Below are 27,119 nucleotides of genomic sequence, written 5' to 3' on the forward strand. Positions count from 1 at the left end.
TTGCTGTTGGCGCTGTGGTTCCAAGCAGATAGATGATAAAAGTGAGAATAATACATAACAGGAACATGTAAACTACACGAAATACAAGTTTTAATTATGGAACCAGACAATTTTACAAAGTTTAAGGAAAATAAACAAATCTTTATATACTGAATGTCTTGCATGTTGGCAATGGTGGACAAACCTATTTCTGCAAGCACAAGACAGAACAAGTAGCGGAATAATATAAGCAGGGAAAGGGAATGTAAATGTGAAGTCAGTTGATGTCACCATAGCGTTAATGGGTTATTTCCCTGGACAACACCCTAGTTATAAGTGGGGGGCCCTTTGTTTAGGACCACCATCATCAGAAATGAAAGATGAGGCACAGGCAGATCTTAAACTGGCCATACACTATAACAATTAGGCACTTTGATAACCAAATGCCTAATCCATAAAGGGGTATTCCCATCACAAGGATCCTATCTATACTGGTAGCTCATGTAAATTGAAGGCTTTTCCCTAAATATATTGTTTTTGTAATGCTGCTTTGATTTACTGCTATGTGAACTTATTCCTCCCATTGTTTACATAGTGTTTCCATAACATCGGACCTGTGCGATAGGACAAGTGATTATCAATCAATACCGTGCCAGCAGGACAGTCAGTTCAGCTAATTGCAGTTTGCTGATAAAGCCCAGTCTGTTATCTCTATGTAAACACACAGATAACACTGAGTCTATTCTCTACAAGCATGTGCATATTATCTGATCTGCATTTATATTACATTTCTAGTATTGTGATACTTCATAGTGTCCAGTTCAGCAAGCTGGGGTGGGGAAGAGGATACAGGAAGTGAGAAGAGGAGACAGCAGGCAAAGCTGCTGAAACAGGGAGATGGGAAACCCCTTTAACTCCACCAAAGTGGGGGAGAATGGGCAGTCCCCCATACACATTAGACTGACATCCGGTCTTGTTCAACTAACAATCTAATATTTGTGGCCATTTTGATTGCAGAAGGGGGTCCCAACAACAGGATAGGTCCACAAGGAACCTACTCAGTGAGCACAGGCTGTCTACAGTAGACAAACTCATTTAATGCATAAGTTTTTTGTGTTATCTCGCCGAGTATTCCAAAATGAGCAGCCATAATACAATACACTATACCATACACTTACCTGATTGGGTCCCTGGTTGCTTCGCCACGCTTACCTCTCTATCATAATGTGTCATCCACAGGAATAAAACCTCACAAAATGCCATCAATTGAAAATGAAGGAAATGAGTTATCCATCATCACAGCAGCTAAAACGCCACAACACAGAAGACTACACACAGAAAGAGTGGAAAAAAAAAAAAACTCAGCAGAAACAGAAAGGTTTGAAACATGGAATGGATTATTGTTTTTGCAATAGTCAGCAAAGTATCATCAAACTGAAGCAAATTAAAAGGGTTCTTTCAGGCGCATGTGAATGAAACTCAATTACTCAAGAAATAAAATTAGTATATTCATTTAATTCATCAACAATTACAGTCAGAGAGAAGAAATATTCTTTTTTAATCCTGTATAGTCCTGTTCACATAGCACATTTGTTACAGTTCATCACTGTAGGTAACAATAGGTTCACACTAGTGTTCAAGTCTCTGTAGGAGACTCTGTCTCGGAATATAGTCCTGAAGGAGGACTTCTCTCTATTGGTTTCAGTATATAAACAGTTGAAACCAGGCAAACTCCATTACAGTCCATGCGATCCAAAGGTTTCCACATGTAACCACTTTTTAAGCAGACAGGGTCTCAGTCTTTCATACCCCGATATAGACCCAAAAGACAGAAACCTGAACGCCAGTGTGAGTCTAGCATAAATCCCAAACAGAGTGCCCCATGTTACTGCCTCCTGCCTACTAAACTGATACACTGTAACAAAGCCTCTGGATTTGCAGGACAAGGCCAGGGCGAGTTTTCATTCTCTGAAAGTAAATAAAGGATGATTCCCTTCACTGATATCAAGCAGTGCTGAAGGAAAAGTACAGCAATAGGTTGAAGGACTATTCAATGTTTAAAGGGTGAGGGTCACAAAAAAAGCTACTTTAAGTTCATGTAATTACTGTTTATTAAATTTCACATTTTCAGGAAACGTAAAAAAAAAAAAAAAAAAAAAAAAATCTAGAATCATTTTTAAGATTTCCCACTGCTGGTCACCTGTTTACTGTGTCAATACATGGACCATAATAAAGACAGGAGTCAGTCCCATCTCCTATGTGGGAGCATTATACTGTATTCCTGCATATCTAGTTGATAAAGGACCTTTGACAACATCATATAAATCATGGAGAAGCCAAAGCATGAGGAGCTTCAACAAATTCTGAAAAGGGAGGAGAGTGACTGTACGTAAACACAACTCTGCTATGAGTATACACATCTGAACTTGCCAGACAAGGACTCAGACTCATCCTCCATCATAAAGTCATCAGAGGTCCTTTACCAACTGTACTGTGTGAGGCATTGACACTGTACAAAGATGATGCGCATATATATATATATATATATATATATATATATATATATATATATATATATATATATATAAATAAAATAATTATATTTCCTGAAATGTGGGGGAGGGAAAAATCACAATGACCGAAATGTAATAAAATAAACAGTAATTTTCATTAGTTAAAAAAAAAAAAAAAAAAAAAAAAACGACAACAAATAGTGATACATTCCCTTAAAAAGGGGCTATCCGGGATTAGAAAACTTGGTTTTTATCTTCTCAGGAAGGGACATCCCAATTTGTTGCCCATATGGCCATGCTGCAGCTCAGTCCCATTCACATGAACGAGCCTGAGCAGCAACATGGACATGTGATCAATAGATGTAATGCCACTTCCTGAGAAGAAGAAATCAGCTAAGTTTTCTAATCCTGAATAATCCTTTAGGCTGGACTTTCCTAACATTGAACACCCCCTCCCTGTCCTTTAGACCCACATAGTCACTTTACACAAAGTCATTGATGAGCTGGAGTTCAAACACTTGAAGATGCTCCTTTAGCTTCTCTCTGACATCAGATTGTGCTCGCCGCTCCCGAATATGTTCCTGCTGTAAAGAAGAGATCCGTAGACGCAGCCGCTGTTCGCGCCTCCTACAAGCCTCAAGCTGCCTCTGAACTTTGCTCAGAGCCTCCAGAGCAGCCTCAGCTCTTCGCTTCCATAGCAGTGCATTCCCCACATGGTAACTATGCTCATTTTGTATATAAGCTCCTGGCGGCTGTGGGATACGCATCATGTATGTAGAGGGAGAAACTGGTCGAGGAGCTTTGTCCACTTCCTCAGAGGGTTCACTTGGTTCTGTGTTTAGAGACATTTCAGAGGACATTTCCTCTCGTACGTGAGAAAGTTCTAAGTCTGACAAAGGCCCGTTCATGACTGAAGCAACTTCTATGTCTTCCAGTGCCGCCTCGGGATGCATCTGGTGGTCCACAGTGGTAGCCAAAGCTCCTTCCGCTGGAGCAGCATCGCCTGGAATATCAATGTTTTCTGGGCATAGTCCATGGAAGTTGACCAGATCTGGAGTGGGTACATTGTCATACCTCCCACTATTTAGACACTGGCTGTTGGAAGGATCAGCGCCCTCTGGTGGGGCTGCGACATCATTTACAAGGACTTCCCTATGGCGGAATTACAAATGAGTGAATAATACTTAACAATAAAGTACATATCACAGATAGCAAGATAAAACAAGACCAGGAATATATGATTTACCAGGAAGTCAAGTTTATGAGCATGTTTAACCCCTTGGTCTACAGTTACAGTGAAGGAAACAATTAAAATCACCTCTAATTATAACACATTTTCATAAATAAGACAGCGCATGTGAACATAAGAAACTTTGTAATATCTGACTAACGCAAAATGCTTCTTTGTCCATTTATCAAACGTTTACCACTAGTAGAACCCATATCCAGAGAGTGGCTACAGAGTGCCAGCCTTACCCATAACGGATAAGGGATTTGGCAAGGAGGCGGCTACTGCTAGCGTAAGATTAGATTAGAGTACTCAGTACTTTCTACTGCTATCAGACTAATCTTAGGAAAACTGGTCTGTAGAGTATAAAAATGTTATTTCCAAGCTCAATGATTGTAGCATGTAAACAGAATCTGAAAGATTATCTGATAAGCAAATCTATTATAGAGGAATAGCAAGGTTTTGTTTCAGGATGATTATAATTAATGAGGTACATGGGAATCAGATTTATCCTATCAAAACCTCCGTATGTGCAAATGGCCGACTAAGACCAATTGCAAAAACTGTAAGACTGGTCTGGCAGAGGCCTCATTCCTCCCCCTGCTCTGCCCATAGACTTCTGTGTGTGAAGCTGGCCTTCCATGCACTCTCTCTACATACTGGCTCTATTACTGGTAGCATTGTCACTCAGTCTCATATCTGATAAATAGATACACATTTTTCATTAACAGTAATTAATATAAAGTTTGTTATACTCATGTATGAAAAGTTATTTAAAAGGGGTTGTCTGACATAAAATGCAATTTCTACACTAAACCGTCCACCCGCCTATGTCCTAAATTACTTACTTTAGCAAAAATATATATTTACCCATATCCCTGGGACGGTCATGTGACCGCCGCAAGCACATTTTCTGATTATCTGGTAACGTTCTGTTTCCCAGTTTCGGGAAACTGAACGTCACCAATACTTCCCCCACCCTATCAAACTTTCCTGTCTTCATGTGATCTTCTGGACACAAATCGTCACTTCCTTCAGTTCTGCCTGCACAATAGAGCCGTCTGCAGGTGCCGGTAGAAGTAAAGGAAGACATGAGTCGTGAGCAGACGTGAAGAGGGAAAGGAGCCAGCCACCCACACCTGCAAAGTGGAGCTGGAACACTCCTACTGGAGAACAGAAGGATCTCCCATGCCCAGACAATCCAAACAGAAAGCAGTTCTGTATGATGTGGTGGGGCGGTGGTCTGAGTCAGGGCTAGTAGTTTGCGGGCTAGCTAGCGAAGCAGAAAGGGGGTGTGAGTGAAGAGTAATGAATCATTGTAGTTGTAGGATAGGAGAGCAGGAAGCTACCCATGCAAACAAATGCAGAGGATGCCAGGAGCTCCGAGTAAAAGTAAAAAAAAACCTTTAATAATTAAAAGTACACTTTAAAGGGGTTGTCCCATCACAAGGATCCTATATATACTGCTTGTTAATGTGGATGTAAGACTTTTCCTAAATACACTGCTTCAGCAAAACTGCTTTGTTTGTCCACTATCTTACTTTATTCAATTCATTGTTGACACAGTCCTGACTTAGCTGCTCAAAAGTCAAGTGATGTATCTGCTGCTCTCAGGGGGGAGGGGCTAAGTGCAGGGAGCGAAGCTGTGTTTCTAGCTATTCCTGTGTCTGCACCATGTGCCTAGCTTCCTGCACTCAGATAGGGGAGAGGAGCTGCTTTCATTTCTTCTGTTCTCCCAGTTATCAGGCTAGCTAATTCAATTGTGTTCATTATAGCTGAGACAGGCAGTCTCTGTATGTAACACAGAATGCTGCTGCCTGTACTTCATAGTCCAATATGGGTGGGCAGGGCTACACACTAATTTGCAGGAAGAGCTAAACAGCAGGTTGCATGTGAAACCCCGCCCACCAAATGATGCAAGAAACCAGGAAGAAAGAAGATTATACAGCAGTGAAGACTGGTGAGTATGCGACGTGGGAATACCCCTTTAAGACCAGGGCTACACAGCCATTGTTTGTAGCAATACAACTTGATTATATCAATCAGGCTACTGCTGCAATACAAATGACTGTATTATACCATTGCGTAGCTCTGACCTCAGTGTTTTGGCTCTATGAAAACTGAAGCGCAAAAATAAATAAAAAATAAAAAAAAGACTGTGCAAACGTAGAAAAACATTACATCTTCAACCCTTCAGCCCACCTACCAGCTGACAGGGAAAGGGTATCATGGAATCCATTGGGTGGAAAAACGGAACAGATAATCTAAGACCTTATTCATGCAACATTGAAAAGTCTACAGTGCTATTCACATTTTTATTTTTTTGACAAATCAGGTCAACGCTGTATCAAGAAATAGAAATACAACATGCTATTTTTGCCCGTTTTCAGCGGTCGCTGAATAGGCTCAAGTCTATGAGGCATCTGTGAAAACAGGTGCCCCATGGATGAAAATTTGGTAAGAACATATGAAGTTTCAGTCATTTTCACAGCTAATTTACAGCACATTTGTATGAACATAGCCAATAGAAAGGGGGGGGGGGGGGGGCGTGATGGGGTCAAAAGCAGAAGCCTTCCCGTATTGTATACTGGAGACTGGGATCCATCTATTTTATCATCAGAGGCTCTGTGTTTCCTCCATGCTTTACCCTGCAGTTTTTCTTGTTCACATTTTCTACTGTGAAAATGTAACTAAAGTAACAAGTAACTAAACTACCCAGTGAGAAAAATAACGATTATGTGTATTCTACAAGACACATAAAGAGGCTATTTTATGTGAACATTTTACACTCACTTTTTCCTTTTAGCTTTTGTGACCTTTAAATTTTTCTTTTTCTGTGCTTTGAGTTTAGCTGATTTCCGCAGCTTTGCTGAGGGTGTAAATATTGTTGGCACAGCGTCTTCCTTCAGACGATGGTATCCACTGTAATAGAGAAAACAGACAATTGTTTATTATATAAAAGCCTACATTATATAGAAGACGATCTGTCACAAAGTACAGAATTCTAAAAGCCTTACATCAGCCCTTGATTCTTTCTGTGCTCCTGATCAATTTGGTGGTTTTCGTTTTAAAATCCATCAATCCTTCCAAAAGATCTGGGCCCAGGAACGTTATATGTAAACTAGTTCTGATTCTCCAAGTGGGCGGGAACTTTGTGTTTTTCTATGAGAAAATAAAAGGTTCCCTCCCACTTGGAGAATCAGAGTAATTTTACATATAGTCTTCTAGGGCCTATATCTTTTGAATAGGTGGATGGATTTTAAAAAGAAAAACATCAGATTGTTCGGGGGAACAGCGAGGATAAAATAGAGTATGGCATTTAGTTTTTCTATGTAGTTACAGGTCCTCTTTTAAGTTCTTCCCCTGTACTCCTTTCTCCTCATCATATGTGTCAGTCTACACTGAAATCTGACGTGTTTTGAAACCTGAAAGCTTAGAATGAAAATTACAACAGATCCAATGCTGAAGTGAGTGAGCTTGGGAAATGTAATGTATGAGACCATTACTAAGCTATAGCTGCATTTTCTGGGGACCTCCTATAGTAACCTTAGGGTTTATTTCTAACTTTTCAATCTTGTGTTTGAGTAACTGCCAAAATATATATAAGGGAGCAAAGAAATGCCCACCTAATGCCAACTGCTTCAAAACAGCTCTTCTCAAAGTGTTTGGAGCAGAAATAAACATAGTCAGAAGAAGGGTCCCAAATCCCATTGCCGCTGGGGCCTGTTCTTCGGCAGTTTGCAATCCAAAGACTCCGTCTAGGGTCGTCCTTCCTTGGAAGCCTTGTAACAAAGAAAAAGCATAGACATTTCTAACATCAATTTCATGGCAATGCTTAAAGAGGACCTTTCACCCCCTGGGGCACATGTGGTTTTATATACTGCTAGAAAGCAGACAGTGCGCTGAATTCAGTGCACTGTCGGCTTTCACGATCTCTGCCCTGGGTGAAGAGCTATCGGTCCCGATACCATAGCTCTTCACTGTCAGAAGGGCGTTCCTAACAGTCAGTCAGGAATGCCCTTCCTCACAGCAGCACCTATAGCACTGTACTGTGAGAGCGGGGAGGAAAGCTCTTCACCTGGGACACAGATCGTGAAAGCCGACAGTGCGCTGAATTCAGCACATTGTTGGCTTTCTAGTGGTATATAAAACCACATGTGCCCCAAGTGATGAAAGGTCCTCTTTTAAATTGCCACGTGAATTCAAGGTCCCTCTGACCCCCCAAAAAAATAAATAAATAAGAGGACAGTACTGAAAGGGGTATTCCTATTGATGGCACTTCACTGGGATATGCCATCACTGTATGATTGGGAAATTCTCATGTATTCTAAGAATGGAGGGGCACAGTGCTCTCTAGAGGATCTCACAGCACAATTATATGCAGTAGAAACCCAGGCTCTAATGAGACATCTCCTCACAGATGGTTGTATGGAGACTGTGTGATTTGTTTCTTAAACTGAAGAAGGTTTCTTTTTGTTTTTTATTAGTATAAGGTAAATACTTGGAACAGACCTATGGAAAGAGATGTTGTCATTTCTTGTCTGTCGAGAATCTCGAGTGGTGCAGCCGAGGGCGGAGCAGTGACGAGGCATCTACAACCAAAATGACAGAAACAGTAGATGTAAGAAGTTGTAACTGCAAGAAAAGTAATCCTAGATTTCCCTGTTAACTAAACCAAAATCTCAAACACAAATTGTTATTCTGATATGCTGCCACTGGATGGCACTGTTTACTTTTCACTACATACATCCCCGCGTCACAGACATGACGATGTCATGGGAACCCTATATGGATCTGCATTTGTATTACAAGAAGTGGCCAGTTGAAATGCTTGTTGGGCTCTCTATGGTATGTTTGGTCCTCCATATACAGACACTGTACCTGCTTGTCACTCTGGTCAAGAGAGGAGGATCTTAGACACCTCTTATTAGGATAGGCTATATATACACACATCTGATTGGGTGGAAGGAGGGATACTAGCAGTCATTCGCCACATCAGGTTTGGGGACCAGAGGTGCCCCCCAACACTACAAAACTGTCAGAAGTCAGAAGACTTCATGCCCTGTATAGTGGCCAGACACCGATAGTGTAGCTCAGCTTCTACGGAAGTCAAAGGGAGTTCAGCAGCAATAACGGCACCCAGACACTCTAGAGCAGGGGTGCTCACACTTTTTCAGCGTGTGAGCTACTTTTTAGCTGACCAAGGCAGAAGATCGACCAGGGCGGGGCCGGGGCAGGCATGTGGGCGGTACTGGACGTGTCTGTGGGCGTGGTCAGGTAAGTGGGCGTGGTCAGGCGGATCGTGACAGGAGGAGGCAGCGGAGTTCTGTGGCTGCTCAGGGATCCCCGCTGTCTGCTTCTTCACAGCGCAGACTAAGAGTTATCTCTGGACACTGGCAGGCTGGAGCTGCGGCAGCCCCAGCCTGCCAGTGTCTGGAGATGACTCTTAGCCTGCACTGTGAACAAACAGACACTGGGGATCCCTGCATCCCACGATCGACCCATACGTCCTTTGCGATCTACCAGTAGATCGCGATCGACATATTGGGCACCCCTGCTCTAGAGGGCATCTGCTCCCAGGATTGTGCAATATATAGTACGAGTCCCTCCAGAGAGTTAATCTATGCAGAGAGCAGATGTTGGCCTCAACCAAACATATGTTTATGGCCTACCCTATGAATAGGTCATAAATAAAATTCCTTGACAACCCTTTGAACTTAGAATTCACTAGTAGTGTATTTGAAAATTAGGTGTCTAAACTAGAGATGAGCGAATACTATTCGAAACGGCTGTTTCAAATAGCACGCTCCCATAGGAATGAATACATCCATTCGTTCATTCCTATGGGAGCGTGCTATTCGCTCATCTCTAGTCTAAACACAAAGAACCCCATTAAGTATTAGATAGAACATCACCTTTAGTGCGTTGAGAGTTGTGAAAATTACAGGGACAGCAGAGTCCCTCAGTCGTACGGTCTGCCCAGTCCGGTCAAATTGTTTATCGTGGAAATGCTGCGAGCACAAAGAGCTGTGAACAGATGGGGTCCAGTCACTGCCAACAGCAGCGTGAGAGTGGGACACGGCATTCACCCATAGCGTCCTGCGAGACTCTTCTTTTGGAAATCTAGTTAAGAAACATAATTGTTAGAAAACAAAAGAGCAAGAAAATGCAACATGACAGCACAGAAGATAAGGATGTAGATATATACAGTGGGGCAAAAAAGTATTTAGTCAGTCACCAATAGTGCATGTTCCACCACTTAAAAAGATGAGAGGCGTCTGTAATTTACATCATAGGTAGACCTCAACTATGAGAGACAAAATGAGAAAACAAATCCAGAAAATCACATTGTCTGATTTTGTAAGAATTTATTTGCAAATTATGGTGGAAAATAAGTATTTGGTCACCTACAAACAATCAAGATTTCTGGCTCTCACAGACCTGTAACTTCTTCTTTAAGAGTCTCCTCTTTCCTCCACTCATTACCTGTAGTAATGGTGCCTGTTTAAACTTGTTATCATATAAAAAGACACTTGTGCGCACCCTCAAACAGTCAGACTCCAAACTCCACTATGGTGAAGACCAAAGAGCTGTCAAAGGACACCAGAAACAAAATTGTAGCCCTGCACCAGGCTGGGAAGACTGAATCTGCAATAGGCAACCAGCTTGGATTGAAGAAATCAACTGTGGGAGCAATAATTAGAAAATGGAAGACATACAAGACCACTGATAATCTCCCTCGATCTGGGGCTCCACGCAAAATCTCACCCCGGGGGGTCAAAATGATCACAAGAACGGTGAGCAAAAATCCCAGAACCACGCGGGGGGACCTAGTGAATGAACTGCAGAGAGCTGGGACCAATGTAACAAAGCCTACCATCAGTAACACACTACGCCGCCAGGGACTCAGATCCTGCAGTGCCAGACGTGTCCCACTGCTTAAGCCAGTACATGTCCGGGCCCGTCTGAAGTTTGCTAGAGAGCATTTGGATGATCCAGAAGAGTATTGGGAGAATGTTCTATGGTCTGATGAAACCAAACTGGAACTGTTTGGTAGAAACACAACTTTTCGTGTTTGGAGGAAAAAGAATACTGAGTTGCATCCATCAAACACCATACCTACTGTAAAGCATGGGGGTGGAAACATCATGCTTTGGGGCTGTTTCTCTGCAAAGGGGCCAGGACGACTGATCCGGGTACATGAAAGAATGAATGGGGCCATGTATCGTGAGATTTTGAGTGCAAACCTCCTTCCAGCAGCAAGGGCATTGAAGATGAAACGTGGCTGGGTCTTTCAACATGACAATGATCCAAAGCACACCGCCAGGGCAACGAAGGAGTGGCTTTGTAAGAAGCATTTCAATGTCCTGGAGTGGCCTAGCCAGTCTCCAGATCTCAACCCTATAGAAAACCTTTGGAGGGAGTTGAAAGTCCGTGTTGCCAAGCGACAGCCCCAAAACATCACTGCTCTAGAGGAGATCTGCATGGAGGAATGGGCCAACATACCAACAACAGTGTGTGCCAACCTTGTGAAGACTTACAGAAAACGTTTGACCTCTGTCATTGCCAACAAAGGATATATAACAAAGTATTCAGATGAAATTTTGTTACTGACCAAATACTTATTTTCCACCATAATTTGCAAATAAATTCTTACAAAATCAGACAATGTGATTTTCTGGATTTGTTTTCTCATTTTGTCTCTCATAGTTGAGGTCTACCTATGATGTAAATTACAGATGCCTCTCATCTTTTTAAAGAGGACCTTTCACCACTTTTGGGCACATGCAGTGTTATATACTGCTGGAAAGCTGACAGTGCGCTGAATTCAGCGCACTGTCGGCTTTCCCGATCTGTGCCCGGTGTACAGAGCTTACGGTGTCGGTACCGTAGTGCTCTATGGTCAGAAAGGCGTTTCTGACCATCAGCCAGAGACGTCCTTCTGCCTCGCGGCGCCAATCACGCTGTGCTGTGGAGCGGGGAGGAACGCCCCCTCCCTCTGCTCACACAGCTCGTCCATAGACGAGCATTATCAGGAGCGGGAGGGGGGAGTTCCTCCCCGCTCCACAGCACAGCGTGATTGGCGCCGCGAGGCAGAAGGACGTTCCTGGCTGATGGTCAGAAACGCCCTTCTGACCATAGAGCACTATGGTACCGGCACCGTAAGCTCTTTACACCGGGCACAGATCGGGAAAGCCGACAGTGCGCTGAATTCAGCGCACTGTCAGCTTTCCAGCAGTATATAACACTGCATGTGCCCAAAAGTGGTGAAAGGTCCTCTTTAAGTGATGGAACTTGCACTATTGGTGACTGACTAAATACTTTTTTGCCCCACTGTAGTTAGGAATATTTTGTTTTACATTATATAAGTATTTGTAGTGATTGATAGAGACAGTAGAATGGATTAGAATGAGACGGTAATTGATCAGTCTGATGGGCTGGAAAACTCCCCTCATCTCTGTAGACTTAGTTGTGTGATTTACATATACTGAACACACAGTTATTGTGTATAAAAGATAAGAGTCAGATCTCATTAAAAATGTTTTATGGGACATTCAAGGTTCTATGACCAGGTGGGCTTTCTCATTGCTAGTTGCTTATTAAGCATTTAAGATGACCGATATCGGATGTCCACGTGCAGGCCATGCGGAACACCCACTTGTTCTTGATCAATTGTATTACATGATGTCAGCATATATTTTTGTATATTGTGAAAAAGCCAATCCATAAAATCATGTGACCAGTAAGGTATAAAAATCGGTGTCTATTGGAATTCTGAGGGCTGACACACTATAGCTTGTATGCAGTGTGTGTTCCTATTTATTAAAAAAAATAAAACCAATCTTATTTTGTTAAATATCTTGTTACAGATATCACATACAGTCCTATGAAAAAGTTTGGGCACCCCTATTAATCTTAATCATTCTTAGTTCTAAATATTTTGGTGTTTGCAACGGCCATATCAGTTTGATATATCTAATAACTGATGGACACAATAATATTTCAGGATTGAAATGACGTTTATTGTACTAACAGAAAATGTGCACGGTGCAAAACTATGGGCACCTCAACAGAAAAGTGACATTAATATTTAGTACATCCTCCTTTTGCAAAGATAACAGCCTCTAGCCGCTTCCTGTAGCTGTTAATCAGTTTCTGGATCCAGGATGAAGGGATTTTGGACCATTCCTCTTTACAAAACAATTCAAGTTCAGTTAAGTTTGATGGTCGCCGAGCGGAAGGAAGAACAAGGAAAAGAAAAACTGTAGACCATCCTCTTATATATGATTTTCTACTTTTATATGTATTCTAGGGAAAGGAGGTGATTTAGAACCTGCAGTCATTTGATTGCAAGTCCCATAGACAGCAATACAACTGTATTGCCGTCTATGGGACATGCTGTACATTACTAATACGGCTGGTCATGGACCAGCCGCAATAGTAATATAGCAGTGACAGGCCTGGGAGCCTTCAGTAGGCTCCCGGCTGTCAACAGAACAGGTCGGCTCCTGCAATATCGCCACGCAGGAGCCGGCCTGCAACTGTACAGGTATGGGGCCGCCAATACAGACACTTTTTTTTGGGGGGGGGGCCCTCCAATACAGACCCGGCATCCGCTGTAATAGAAAGGCGGATGCCAGGGAGGGTTAGACGCTGGCACAGGTGGCAGAGCCTGCGACATCGCTACGCTCCTGCCCTGCATGAAGCCAGCAGCGGCAGGAGCGATGCTGCTATTCCGCTCATCCGTCCCCCCTCCTCCGGAATAGCAGCATTGCTCCTGCCGCTGCTGCCTCCCCGGCATCCGCCTTTCTATTACAGCGGATGCCGGGCGGCCACATTCGGACTATAAGACGCACCCTTCTTTTGCCCCATATTTTTTGGGGAAAAAGTGCGTCTTATAGTCCGAAAAGTACGGTATAGATATTTATCTATATTTTAGCACTTTCCTAGAAAATTGTTCAATACTGTAATCCAACCTTTATAATAAAATTTCTTTCCTTCCTCTTTATTTGTCAAACTACTTCCTAAAGAAGCCATCATCTAACCCTTCCTGTGAGGCAAGCTGGCCGGTTTGCTTGATACACAGCCTGAGGCTACGTTCACATCTGCGTCGGAGCCACCGTAGCATGGAGGACTGCTCTCTCTTCTGGTTTCAGTATAAGAACAGTGGAAACCGACAGACTCAATCATGCTCTATGTAGTTTGTGGGTGTCCACAGGTAACTGCCGTTTTAGCGGACAGGCTCTCCGTCGTTCGGGGCCCCCGGTGGATCCAAATGATGGAGAGCATGGCACAAGGGTGAACACCTAGCCTAATACAGGTGCTAAAAAGTACCTGGCATCAGACACTTTGTAGTACTTTTTTTTTTTGTAGTCAAAAAATTATAAAGCAGGGCAAGGCGATTACAGGCAAACTGGTATCATGGACTGGAAACCAGGCTTCTGAATCCCTATGTTAGGCTCAGTTCAGACAGAGTTTTTTGGACCGGACTTTGAGGTGGAGGCCACCTCAGAATCCAGTCCAAGAAACTAGTATCTGCGACTGGGTGCTGATGCAGTGCATTGGCTTCCAGTCGCAGCATTCCACTCCATATTAGGCAGAAACGAATGGGCCTTAGTCTGGAGGGAGTGTTGTGAGGCAGATGTCCATGGCTGAATCAGTTGCGGAATCCACCTGAAGAAAGGGCATGCAGCTTCTTCTTTCCGCAAGCAAGAACAAACTACTCACAGAAAAAAGAAATGACCGGCTCCCATTGATTTGAATGGGAGGCAGGTTTTTGAGTCGGATTTTGATGCGGATTCCACGTCAAAAAGCGGTCCAAAAAAACAAAACCCCATGTGAACCTGGCCTTATGCTCCAATCCCTTCAGGCTCTGGACTAGGTATAAGGGGCCGTTCACACGGAGTAAACGCAAGCTGATTATGGAAAATACATGTATAAAAAATGGCATTGAATTCAATGGGAGTCTGATTTTTACACGTGTATTTTGCCATAATCAGCTCGCGTTTACTCTGTGTGAACGGCCCCTAACCCCAGTGTATCAATTAAGACCACAGTATAGATTTAACCCCTCTTTTTCTGGCAGAACAGGAATTACAATAATATATATTAGTGTATATATATATATATATATATATATATATATACACACATATACATATACACACACACACACACATATATACACTGACATACATACACATACATTGGCATGTAAACATTGCAAAGACCTGCGCAGTGTCTACACAGCTCATCTGTGGGGATCTCAGCAATTGGACCCTTGCAGCTAAGGACAACTATCAATGTGAGAAGGGGGATAATCCTTTTAAGTGGTTAACAGGTATGAATGCACCTGATACTTCAAAACAGGGGACTTTGTTGAGTCTTACCACAATAGTTAACAAAGGAGAGACCACCTCTTTTACCATATTGCACCCTACATAAATCTGTATGCAGCTCCAGCCTTACATTCAGATTCCACCTCCTTGATTCATGGTCCTCAGACCTGGCTTCACATAGTCACCTGTGTTTGACCCTTACCGATGGAACGTTATTCCCTTACGCTTGGTCTGCGCGGTTTGGCGGTTGACACAATTAGCAGCAGAACATGATCGCACCATTTCGTTCTTTTCAGGCGTGGATCCTGCCTGGAGAATATCAGAAAGACATACATAATTGTATTACAGTAATGGCTTTCAACACATACATTGTGGCATAGCAGTCATAGGACACTGCATCCTATAGGGAGAAAAACTCATTTGACTTGAGGTGTATAGTACAAACAGACTTATAAGGCTTTTTTTGCCTCTAAGAAAAACGGAAACCCTATCCCCTTAAAAAGCTGTTACTGTCGGAAAACCACGGACACCATCGAATATAACGGGGTCTGTCGGGTTTCCGCTTGATAAATGCAGAGAAAAGTCCTTTTCTGTCTGCATTTTTCAAGTGGATTCGGGGGCAGAATCCCAGAATGGAAACTAAGTGCTGGTGTGAACTCAGCCTGACAAGTACATGGCATTTACATCTTCAGGTAGAAAGGGGGACCAAACTTCATTGAGGAGCACAAACATTACAGTAGCGTCATGGTATACACATTCAGGACCCAAGAACCTGGTGTCTTACCAATTGGATCACACAATCCTGCTTTTCTATCCAAACCTCACATCGCAGTCATTGGCATCTCCCAAGGACTTCAGAGTCATAGAAACACCAAATCACACACATTTGGGGAGTCAATACATTCCCATAGGTCCCATAGGCAGCAGCTGTTGCAGAATGACAAACCCTCTGCAGTGCTATGGCTGGGCATGCTGGGATATGTAGTACCACAATATCTGTAACGCTATAGACCTTTAGCTACACATAGGTTTGGATCCACATATGGAACAGTAGGAGAGGCTGAGGGCTGTAGTCACATCAGCGAGAAATCTAAGCGGATGACGTGACATGAGCCGCCTGCAGAACATAAACAAACATGGCGAGCCGCCTCATTCTCCCTCCTCATCCCAGCTCGGCTACGGCCACCTACCTGCCCGCTATATATACATGTACACCGAGTCCCAACCCGCAGGAGTCCGGGCTCATCCGTCTCTGGCTGCCCTCATCTTCTCGCTTCTCAATCCACCGTAAACTATATGCCTCCACTCGGCTCACAGACAGCCCGCTCAGACACCAGATCGCAACACTGACACCTGCTGGAAGGAGGAGCGCACTGCGCCAGTCTGTCTGCAGTCATGCTGTATATACAGGTTATGTAGGGTCAGAGGCTCCACAGTCCAAGAGGGGCAATACTGGTCACAAACTGGCAGACCGCTACATGTGCTGTAATGTAACATACATGAGGATACAGTGATAATACTTCTGAGCTGAAGGAGAGTACATGGAATTTATACTGTTCTGTAATACCTAACCTACCAACTTGTCTAAGAGGGATGCTTATAGTTCACTGAGTAAAGATTACAGTTTATTTCCATATCTATATGCAAAGGGGCTCTATCAGCAAAATTATGCTGTATGAGCCCCACATATGCCTGAATAGCCTTTAAAAAGGCTAAACTTACTTTAAAAGCTCCCTCCGTTTTTAAATAATACCCTAAAAAAGATTATTAAAATCATACTTACCCGTGCACAGTGGGCGGTTTGCGCACTGGTGGACGTCATCTTGCTTGCATGCCTTCCTCTGTGTCTTCTTCCAGCAACGTCTTCCACACCTTCATCTACTTTTCTTCCGGAATGAAAAAGTTCACGAACGTACTGCTTATGTCCCCATTGACCGACACCGAAGACCTCGACCCCCCTCCCCCCGCATTCCTGCGCGCTCTATTATGCCCCATAGTGGCCCCTGCACACAATATTATGCCCCATAGTGGCCCCTGCACACAGTATTATGCCCCATAGTGGCCCCTGCACACAGTATTACACCCCATAGTGGCCCCTGCACACAGTATTACGCCCCATATTGGCCCCTGCACACAGTATTACGCCCCATAGTGGCCCCTGCACACAGTATTATACCCCATAGTGGCCCCTGCACACAATATTATACCCCATACTGGCCACTGCACATAATATTATGACCCATTGTGGCCCCTGCATACAGCATTATGCCCCATAATGAACACCCATGAATAATTATTATACTCTGGGGTCTTTTCAGACCCCAGAGTATAATAATTGGAGACCGAGGGGGATACAAACATAAAAAAAACACTGTCACTTACCTATCTCTGGCTCCGCTGCAGTCCTCAGTGGTGTCGGCCATCTTCAATGACGTCAGGACGTCACATGACCTGGGACGCAGGTCTCAGTGAAGTGACGACAGGGACATCACACAACTAGGCCTGATGCCTGTACGGAGCGTGGAGAGGTAAGTAACTGTGTTTTATATGTTACCTTACCTCTCCTGGACCTCCGATCATTATACTCGGGGGTCTGAAAAGATCTCCGGTATAATAATAGTGTTTGTGGGGTCCGTGGCGTCACTTATAAATAGGGCCACTGCTCCCATTGCAGGGATAGTAGGGATATAGGGATATAGTATTGATAGTTTCTGGTACCAGTACCCCTGCTCTGTCAAGAGAACTGGCTTTACAGATCAGCGAAGAGTACTAGGCTATGACAGTCAGGGGCATGTTACTCACAGCCCAGTGATAACTCTAATCTGCAGTAGGGTAATTAAAGTCTTGTGGGGCCGGTGCAATCTTTTGTCCAAGGCCCCTACCTCATCCCTAAAGCGAATTCTTGATAGTGATGGTTGCAGATGCTAAGGAGTTTAATCCTCCTTAGTATGGTTAGGGTAATCTGTGGGTCTCCTTGGCTTATGGGCAAGATGGAAACTGCAATCTCAATACTGATGCCAGTGCTTATGGGCCCTCTATGACTCCTTGGCCCCAGTGTGACTGCATCCTCCGCACCCCTTCAAGTTACGCCCCTGCTTATCTGTAAGGCCAGCCCCTCTGACAGAGAAGAAATACTGGTGCACTGATCTCTCTGCTAGAAAAGCTGACAGTATGCTGAATTCTATTAGCTTTCTAACTGTATAAAATACAAAACGTCCTCTTTAAAGTCTAAAATGCAACAAAAGATGATATATTATATACATTGGTGTCCTATTATACAGCTAGAGACAATTTCTAAAACAATATAATTATGTTTATTAAATAAGATGTGCAGTATTTCGAAAAGCATGGTTGCTTTCGTATTCTTCTTCTTAGCAAGTGACATCATGTCCCTTGGCCACATGGCCATGCTATTGTATCAGTCCCATTCATTTCAATAGGATGGAGATGTGGCATTGCCATGTGACCAATGGCCATGATGTCACTTACTCAGAAGAAGAAAACAACCATGTTTTCAAGTCAGGCAGAAGTGCCGAAGAAAACAGGAAGCCATGCCAGACTCCATAGAACTACAGGAGCGTATTGCAGATGCGCACGTAAGTGGCCTCCAAAAAATGTCTGCCAGCCTGTGCACTCGGCTCTGTCTGCGGTCCAATGGCATAGCCAACTGCACAGGCATCGAAATGTGACCCCAGCCGGAAGAAAACGAGTGAAGAGGCGGTTGCTGAAGAAGATGGAGGCATCGCTGGAAAGAGTTCTCTCGCAGCATTGGGGACGCCCCCAGTGCTGTTTGAGCGCTGAGGCCCACCCCCAGTGCTGTGAGAGAACTCATTTGCCTTATGACAAAAAACAGGTTTTTAACCAAAGACGGAGGCGACCTTCTAAAGGTAGGAGACGAATAGCCTTTCTTAAGGCTATTCCAAAGTGTCAACTAGAAAAAAATTAGTTTTACTGATAGAATCCCTTGAAAGCGATCCTGTTTGTAAGGTTTAAAGTCTACAAGTAATTTTGGGGAAATGGCGCCGAGCTCGAAAACAGACCGGAGCGGCGAAAGCAGGAAATGGGGCCCAAGGGACCATATTATCAGGCAACTGGACCGAGTCAAGATCACAGGACAACTTTCCCCTCCATTGTTCCAGAAGCTGCCGCCTCAACTCTGTGTATCTTTTCGCAACATTGTGGATGAGGAGTTTCTGCGCAAGGGCCACGTCTTCTTGGGGTTCTCCAAATGTGGTCGTTTTGTATTATCCTACACCAGCGACGTCTTAGGGTGCATGCACACTACGTAACGCCGGGCGTGTATGAGAGCCGTACACGCCGGCGTTACAGCAGGGCTGCCGAACACTTCCCATTCACTTCAATGGGAGCGCTCGTAAACGCCACTGTTACGAGCGCTCCCATTGAAGTGAATGGGAAGTGTTCGGCAGCCCTGCTGTAACGCCGGCGTGTACGGCTCTCATACACGCCCGGCGTTACGTAGTGTGCATGCACCCTTAGATGATGATTTCTCCTTCTACTCCTATCACCTCTATTGGTGGCAATTCCAAATACACAGCAAACTGCGCCTGGTGCAGCAGGTGCAGCTCTTCCAAGATGAGGGGATTTATAGCGACCTGTACCTGACAGTATGCGAGTGGCTGAGCGACAGCTCCAAAGTCATTGTGTTTGGCTTCAACACATCTGGTAATGGCATGTTAATGAACATGATGAGCGATGAGAATCATAGAGATATTTATATCAGTACGGTGTCTGCACCCCCAACATCCCCATGCACAGACTGCAGAGAATCCCCGAAAGGCGCTTGTCTGCTGCACAGCTTCATGCTCCATACCAAGTATCAGGTGGTCTACCCTTTCCCCACGTTCCAGCCAGCGTTTCAGCTCAAGAAGGACCATGTGGTGCTGCTTAATACTAGCTTCTCTCTAGTGGCCTGCACCATATCTGTGCACCCTGCAGGTGACAAGGAATGCAACCGAATTTTGTACAGCAAACAGAGCCAACACAATGCCCATGTGTTAGAATTGGGTCCTGCAGGTTACTATCATAGCGTACAGTGCCACCTGCGGGTCAGTCTAACCATCTAGCTTTCACCTTAATGAGCATACTCAGCCGTATTGGAACTGCTCACAAGCTAAGTGCCATTTCTCCCCTACTGAGCATGAGTGGTGAGGACATCATCACCACCCCTATTGGGCAGGGACTTCCCTTTAAATAGTGTGAGCTGACGCCCGCCAGGGGCTCACACTTCCACTAAAATTTCCTCAAAGTCCACAGAGTGAATGACAGTAATTTTCAGGGATAGGCTCCAGTACTCAGGCAGGTTCCAGACTAGGCCTCTGTGTAGGGTTCCTCTGCTTCTCCTGGGTGCTGTTAGGTAGGACCTGTAAACCCTGAACTGCTAGATCTACACCAGGGCTAGGAGCGGTAGACGCCATTCCAGCTTGTAGGTCTGCGGCAGGTATGGTCTCTGAGATAGCCTATGTGTACTGTCTGTTTTCATGTATGGCTCCCAGCTGTGTGCGGAGCGTGGGTGTGTGATGTCTCCAAGCTGTGTGCCGGAGCATGCAAACCCCCCCTGGGGGCTCCAAGCTGTGTGCAGGAGAATGTTCTAAAACTTCCGTGGTGGCCCCTAGCTGTCGCAGGGTTAAGTGTGTGTGTTTGCTGGCCTGGGGTGAGTGTTAACTCTTGGCAGCCGTGTGTGTTTCACTTGTACTGGTGCACCTGGCCAGTGAGCTAAACTGGCAGGATTTTAGTTGCACCTTGATCACATGGAGTGTTGCACAGTACACACTGCTCACATTGAGTTCAGGCTGCAGTGTCTTGCAGTAGTTCACATTTAGTTCAGGCTGCAGTGTCTTGCAGTAGTTCACATTGTTAGGCTGCAGTGTCTTGCAGTAGTTCACATTGTCTTTCAGGCTGCAGTGCTCTGTAGTAGTTCACATTGAGTTAGGCCTGTGGACCTCGCTGTAGTGTTCTACAGCTAAGAGGTTCTGTAGTTTAAAAAAATATATATTTATATATATATATACACAGAACCGTAACACCGTGCCACCCGCTCCTTCTCCTCCTTCAGCCCTAGCATCCCTTCCTCAAGCAGCCATTCTCCTCATCCTTCTGAATCCTGCACCCTACTCCTCCTGGAACTCCCCTAGCCGTCACCCGTGCACGTGAATTTTTGGCGGGTATATTCCGGCGAGCCCGAGAGGCCTCCGGACTGGAGGCTGAAGACAAAGGAGAACGACCCAGACCAAGCAAGCAAAGTCCTTTACAGACCTCTGATCCAGATTCTCCTACTTGGCACCGTCCAGCCAATGACGGGCCCGCAAGGTCCAGTAATCATACAGAGGAGCCCAGCTATGTCAACTACACACAGTTACGATATGTCCTGGGCGAGGTGACAGAGACTGACCAAGAGCAAGTATGAAGATGACAAGATCTTGCTGCCTTTCCTGGTCACTGATCTGAAGGGACAAGATCTGAAACCGTTGAATGACAAGGCTTCCTTCCAGGGCCAACACCTCTTCGTGGCGCAGCTCACCCTGAACTTTGAATGTGTCATAAATGAAGTGATTCGCCATGATGCTTCTTGGTCTCACCAGTTCTGCTCCTTCAGCGACTATGATATAGTTATCCTAGAGATGTGTCCTGAGACTAACCAGGTGGTAATGAACATTGGCCTCCTGCTTCTCGCTTTCCCTGACCCTCAAGTGGATGCTCAGTTCAGGCCTAAGACTCATCACACAAGCCTGGAATCTGCACACTGGAGTCTTCAGCACCCAGCACCCTGAGTGTGGATGAGCTCACTGAGGTCAAAGGTCAGACCAGTGGCAGCGTCTGGAGCTCATACCGGAAAAGCTGCGTGGACACAGTCATGAAATGGTTGGTTCCAGAAAACAGCGTCCAATATATGAATCGTATGACAAACAAGGTGCTACACAAAGGTTGTTCCCTCAAGGACAGGCGGACAGCGTGCGATACACGTGGATTGTGCTGTAACCCGGCTCATCTGGAGATACGACCTCTACCACAGCTCAAGCGTCTTGCTGCATCTGGACGTACTGTAGAGTCACTGCGGTGGGACCTTTGTTTTAGTCCTTGTATGCTGCCATCTAGTGATGGCTCCTGGCAGAACACAGCAGTGTGCCAGGATCTGGGCTGCTGATATGGTGCCCTCTACCATCCCCTGCTCTGGGCACTGAGGACATTTTAATATTTTTATTTGCACGGTCTGTCCAGAAAGGATGGGTGGTGTTTTATTAATGGCATGTCTATGTATATGTGTATATATTACATTCCTCTCTTTATGTCCGTCAACTTTTGTGAAATAAATTTCGTTATTTCGGTTAAAGTCTAACAGTAATTTTCCAAATTTTCAAGACTATTTCCAAAATAAAATTTTTTTAAGGAACCTACACAGTTTTGTAGAATCCTAGAAAATCCAGGGTATTAGAGACCTTCCATTATTCTATTTTCAAATCTCTACCCCTGAAGTTTTTTTAACCTATTTCACAGGAATACTTTCACTTAACCCAAAACATTAACATATTTGTAAGGGGTTAAAGGAGGAAATGCTTCATACAATTTGCTGCACAATTTTTCTTGAGTATGAAAACCTCCCACGTGTGGATATAAACTGTTGTTTAAGCAGGCAGCACATGATAGGGCACAGAAAGAAAGGAGCGCCATTGACTTTTGGGAGGGACTAGTATATAGGTGTTATGTCATATTTCCAGACCCCGGAGGTACCTGAACAGGCCCAAAAAGTGAATTATTTTGGAAATTTTACCCCTCAAGCAATTTATAAAGGAGTATTCTGAGCATTTTGACACAACAGTCCTTGTCTAGAATTGGGCCGTGTAAATAAAAAAAAAATAATAATTTTTCAATAAAACCTTATTTTAGCCACTTTATTTTCACACACGATTAAAGGAAAAAATGTACCCACAATTTGGTACACTATTTCTTATAGCAGTGCCCGAAATGTGGATGTAAATTGTTATTTGGGCATATGGCAGGGTGGAGAAGGGAAGGCGTGCCATTGTAAGGTTAAGTTCATAAGGGGTTTTTTGATCCAGAACCTGCGGCGGAGGCCACCTCAGGTCCCGGACCAAAAACCGGGTAGCCGTGACTGAAAGCCGGTGCACTGCACTAACATTCAGCCGCGCAGTCCGCTCAGGATTAGGCCCAATGAATGGGCCTAGTCGGGAGGAGGGGAGTGTCTTCAGGCGGAGTCGCGAGGCGAGGAAGAAACTGCTCCCGGAAAAAACTACTGAGCATCTCCCTTTGATTTCAATGGGAGACGTCTTTTTGGTCAGGATTTTGAGGCAGATACGTCCTCAAAATCCTGACCAAGAATCTCCATGTGAACTTACCCTGAGAGTTTTCAGGCACCTTGATCGAAATGTGGATCTTCTGAGGTATCAGAACAGTAGAACTGTCCAATCAATTACATGATTTTAGAAACTACAGACCTGAAGGAATTTATTAAGGGGTATACTGAGAATTTTGACTTTACAGGTGTTTCATATGATTTATTATCATTGAGAGCAAGCACCCCAAAAATTGTAGCACAGTTTTTTCCTAGTACAACAACACCCCATATGTGGTCAAGAACTTCTGTTTGGAGACACTGCATGTCTTATACTGAATTGACAACTGCATTGGAGTCTTTGTCAGAGACTCTGCCGCAGATTCTGCCTAAAATCGTCAGGGGGAAAAGTCCTACAAGGAGGACTTTTCTCTCCACCAGTTTCAGTATAAAACCAGCGGAAACCCAGCAGACCTGCAGGGATTTCTGCAAGTACCACATAACTATTAAGATGACAACCCTACATGCACCTGCTTTTGGAGCCAATCACTTTCTAGAATCTGATTTTTATGGGTTCATTACAAATACCCTATTAGAACTTATGAATATGTTGTGTGTGCCCTCAATAGGAAATGTCACATGACATAATGGCGTGTGAGTCCTTAGAATAATTTCTACTGTTGGGCCCAAGAAAACCCAGTCCAATGCTGCCCCTAATAGACCAATACAAAGAACTTATCAAGGATAATAAGAAGCATTTAGAGCCAACATATGTTGCATTAATTTATGAAATCAATGAAAAGGAACTGTGTATAGTCAGGATATAAGAAGGTGTTATGAGGCTAACACACTGATCCATTATAATTAGAGATGAGCGAGTACTATTCGGATCAGCCAATCCGAACAGCACGCTCATATAGAAATGAATGGACGTAGCCAGCACGCGGGGGGTTAAGCGGCCGGCCACCGTCAAAATGGAAGTACCAGGTGCATCCATTCATTTCTATGGAGCGTGCTGTTCGGATCGGCTGATCCAAACAGTACTCGCTCATCTCTAATTATAATCTAATGGACCCATATAGACAACTGTGTCCTATACCTGTCCATTTTGTGGCCCGGTTTCACTGCAAGAAATTAATGGATCTGTGGAGGTATGACAGCACACAAATGATGTTCAACCACACAACTAGCACATGCACTACATGCACATGTTCGTGTGCATGTAGCATAAGATCCATTGTATGTTCTGGATTCCAGAAACCTTCAAGCGCATGATGATTATCTTTACCAGCCAAAGTGGCGCACAGAAATAGGTACATCTCATAGTCACATACCAACATAGTACAATATGCAGCACTACCCAACAAGAATCAATGGCTGGAGTAACCCAAGTTCGTCAAGGCCATGCCTATCAAACTGCATGCACATTGTGAACAGCAGCTGAACATCTCCCCTGACTACCTACACAACAGTTTTTGCTGACCGAGGGGTCTGCATCACTTTAAATAGCACCCTTCTCTCAACACTTTTGAGTGGTTGAACAACCAATGTTCTAGGGAGGCCTGCACTCTGGAACTGAGGCACTGAAAGGTTAAGCAAAACACGATCCAGCATCCACAGGAAGTCAATTAATTAAAACGTAGCTTTTATTGCTATATTAAAAACATAGCGTAATCACCTTAGTGCATATGAAAAAATATTTGATTCAATAAAAAAATATATATGAAACTATATCCATGACACGGAACATGTAACATGTAACAAAAAGAAAAAAACAAGACCTACATTACATAACATCCAAAAGCCGCTGACGCGTTTCGAGGTGTTGGTTACCTCTTAGTCATAGCGATAAATGGTAAGACTGAAGGCGCACACTAAATACCCCTGCAGGCAAACCATAATTAAAGATAATTGATTACACCAGACCTTTAAACACATGCACATGAAAATGCATTTAAAACACACACATAAATGTAACATAAATGCGACATAGACATATTAATATATTATAACACATTGTGAATCCCATCACTACCAGACATCTAACCTAGCTGAATAATAATGGAAAAATATCCTAGCCGAATAATAGCCTAGTACAAACCCTTCACTGTTTATGAAAATTGTACCATAATATTGTTTTATAACCATTTAAAAAATGGAAAAACATCCATAGGCCGCAAAAGACCACAAGAGATATTGCATTTATGAGTAAACATAGGCGAAATGTGTAATGTAACAGTATACGCAATGTTCAATCTTCAACTGCATAAATGAGCATGTTGGAACATATGTATAGCAATGATACCAACAATATATAATTTTTGCTCTCAAAAGAATGGAATGAGTAAATAAATCCACTAACCTCCCTTGTAACATTGAAGATCAGAAGGTAAGTGTGTTTTCTTGTTAGTTCCGGTTATGCCTAGTGTCACATGACAAAAGACACGTGAGCTGAGTTCAAAAGCGTTCATACAGGTTACCATAGTAATCCGTATCACATGATCGGAACATGAAATGCATGCTGTATATACATAAATATGGAGCAATAGCAATCTATGTATGATACAATAACTAGACGGCTCAAATATAAGAGAATCTAAGTGAAAATACTGTGCCCTATGACTTATAATATGATGTTAAAACAAAATCTAGTGTTTGTGATTATGGTATTCAAAAGAACTATCTATTGCATACTAGAATGTAAACTAACATGATTGTAACAACCGGAATCACTGGATGGAAATAAGTGATTGATGATATGTGTAAAATTAAATCTAAAGTGCTATCAAAAGTAGCATGTTTATTTAATAAAAATATGTTAAATCTGTTCTGAAATTGAGACCTCCTGGATAACGAGTAGCGAGCTCGAATATCCAGAAGGCCTCACATCTATGCAACTTTCTGTTCCTATCTCCACCTCTAGCAGGCTTGATAACCTCTTCTATGGCAAAAAAACGCAATGATTGTATATTGCCATTGTGAACACTGGCAAAATGTTTAGAAGCACCTGACATGTTAACTGAAGGATCCTTCGCACAATCTCTCAGATGTTCTGTGATTCGTGTCCTAAGGCATCTAGTGGTACAGCCCACATAGCGTAAATTGCATGTGGTACACCAAATTACATATATCACATACTTAGAGCTGCAATTCAAAAAACTTTTTATACGATATTGTCTTAAATCAGTTGAAAAGATGGAAGTTTTGTAAGCATGAGTACACACCGAACATCTAGTAGCACCACACCTAAAGAATCCAAAGTTCTCCCTCTGCGTGAAATAAAACGGCAACCTGATTTAAGGATTTGAGCTGTAATATCATCCTGTAATAACAGAGGAATGTATTTCTTAACTATATTAGTGATTTGATTATAGTTGGAGCTATAATTAGTGCAGAAATACACATTCTGATTGTTCTTCGAGTTCTTCAGGTTCTTTGCATTCACATTTGATAACAGATATTGCTAATGATTTTTTTCAGGACACAGCATTGGTTGGACTAGAGGTATCTAATGTCTCTTTTTTTACCCGGTGCACTCTAGAGTGCCCGCGTTTGACGCTTTCCAACATGCAGTGGAGCGTGATTTAAAACAGTTACAATCTGAAGTGGAATCTAACAGGATTCGTGATAATCTTACCCATGGTGAAAGAACAGCTTTACGTACATTGACCCAAGATCAGTCATTAATTATCAAAATGGCTGATAAGGGAGGGAGAATAGTGGTCATGGATAGGAGTTTTTATATTCAATCA

At 43.5% G+C, this 27,119-nt stretch overlaps 1 protein-coding gene and 1 pseudogene across 1 annotated transcript; one reads left to right on the forward strand and one right to left on the reverse strand.

Moving 5' to 3' along the window:
• Window positions 1-2,544: 2,544 nt before the first annotated feature.
• THAP7 (THAP domain containing 7) lies at window positions 2,545-16,392 on the reverse strand. Its single transcript, XM_075279912.1, has 7 exons — window positions 16,250-16,392; window positions 15,262-15,368; window positions 9,636-9,843; window positions 8,233-8,312; window positions 7,347-7,502; window positions 6,514-6,642; window positions 2,545-3,644 (listed from the first exon to the last, which is right to left on the reverse strand). Exons 2-7 carry the CDS (start codon window positions 15,339-15,341, stop codon window positions 2,975-2,977), a joined length of 1,323 nt encoding a protein of 440 aa, XP_075136013.1. The 5' UTR covers window positions 15,342-15,368; window positions 16,250-16,392; the 3' UTR covers window positions 2,545-2,974.
• A 2,683-nt stretch (window positions 16,393-19,075) lies between these two features.
• LOC142209516 (DDB1- and CUL4-associated factor 15-like) lies at window positions 19,076-22,055 on the forward strand (annotated as a pseudogene).
• The last annotated feature ends 5,064 nt before the right edge of the window (window positions 22,056-27,119 follow it).

The sequence above is a fragment of the Leptodactylus fuscus genome, chromosome 6 (genome assembly GCF_031893055.1).
Source record: "Leptodactylus fuscus isolate aLepFus1 chromosome 6, aLepFus1.hap2, whole genome shotgun sequence".
Classification (NCBI taxonomy): Eukaryota; Metazoa; Chordata; class Amphibia; order Anura; family Leptodactylidae; genus Leptodactylus; species Leptodactylus fuscus.

Coding starts and splice junctions, on each gene's coding strand:
- THAP7 (XM_075279912.1), bottom strand. CDS start 15,341: ATGGTGCGATCATGTTCTGCTGCTAATTGTGTCAACCGCCAAACCGCG. Junction 8,313..9,635: donor CAACTCTCAACGCACTAAAG/GTGATGTTCTAT, acceptor TTTTGGTTGTAG/ATGCCTCGTCACTGCTCCGC. Junction 3,645..6,513: donor ACAAAAGCTAAAAGGAAAAA/GTGAGTGTAAAA, acceptor ATTCCGCCATAG/GGAAGTCCTTGTAAATGATG.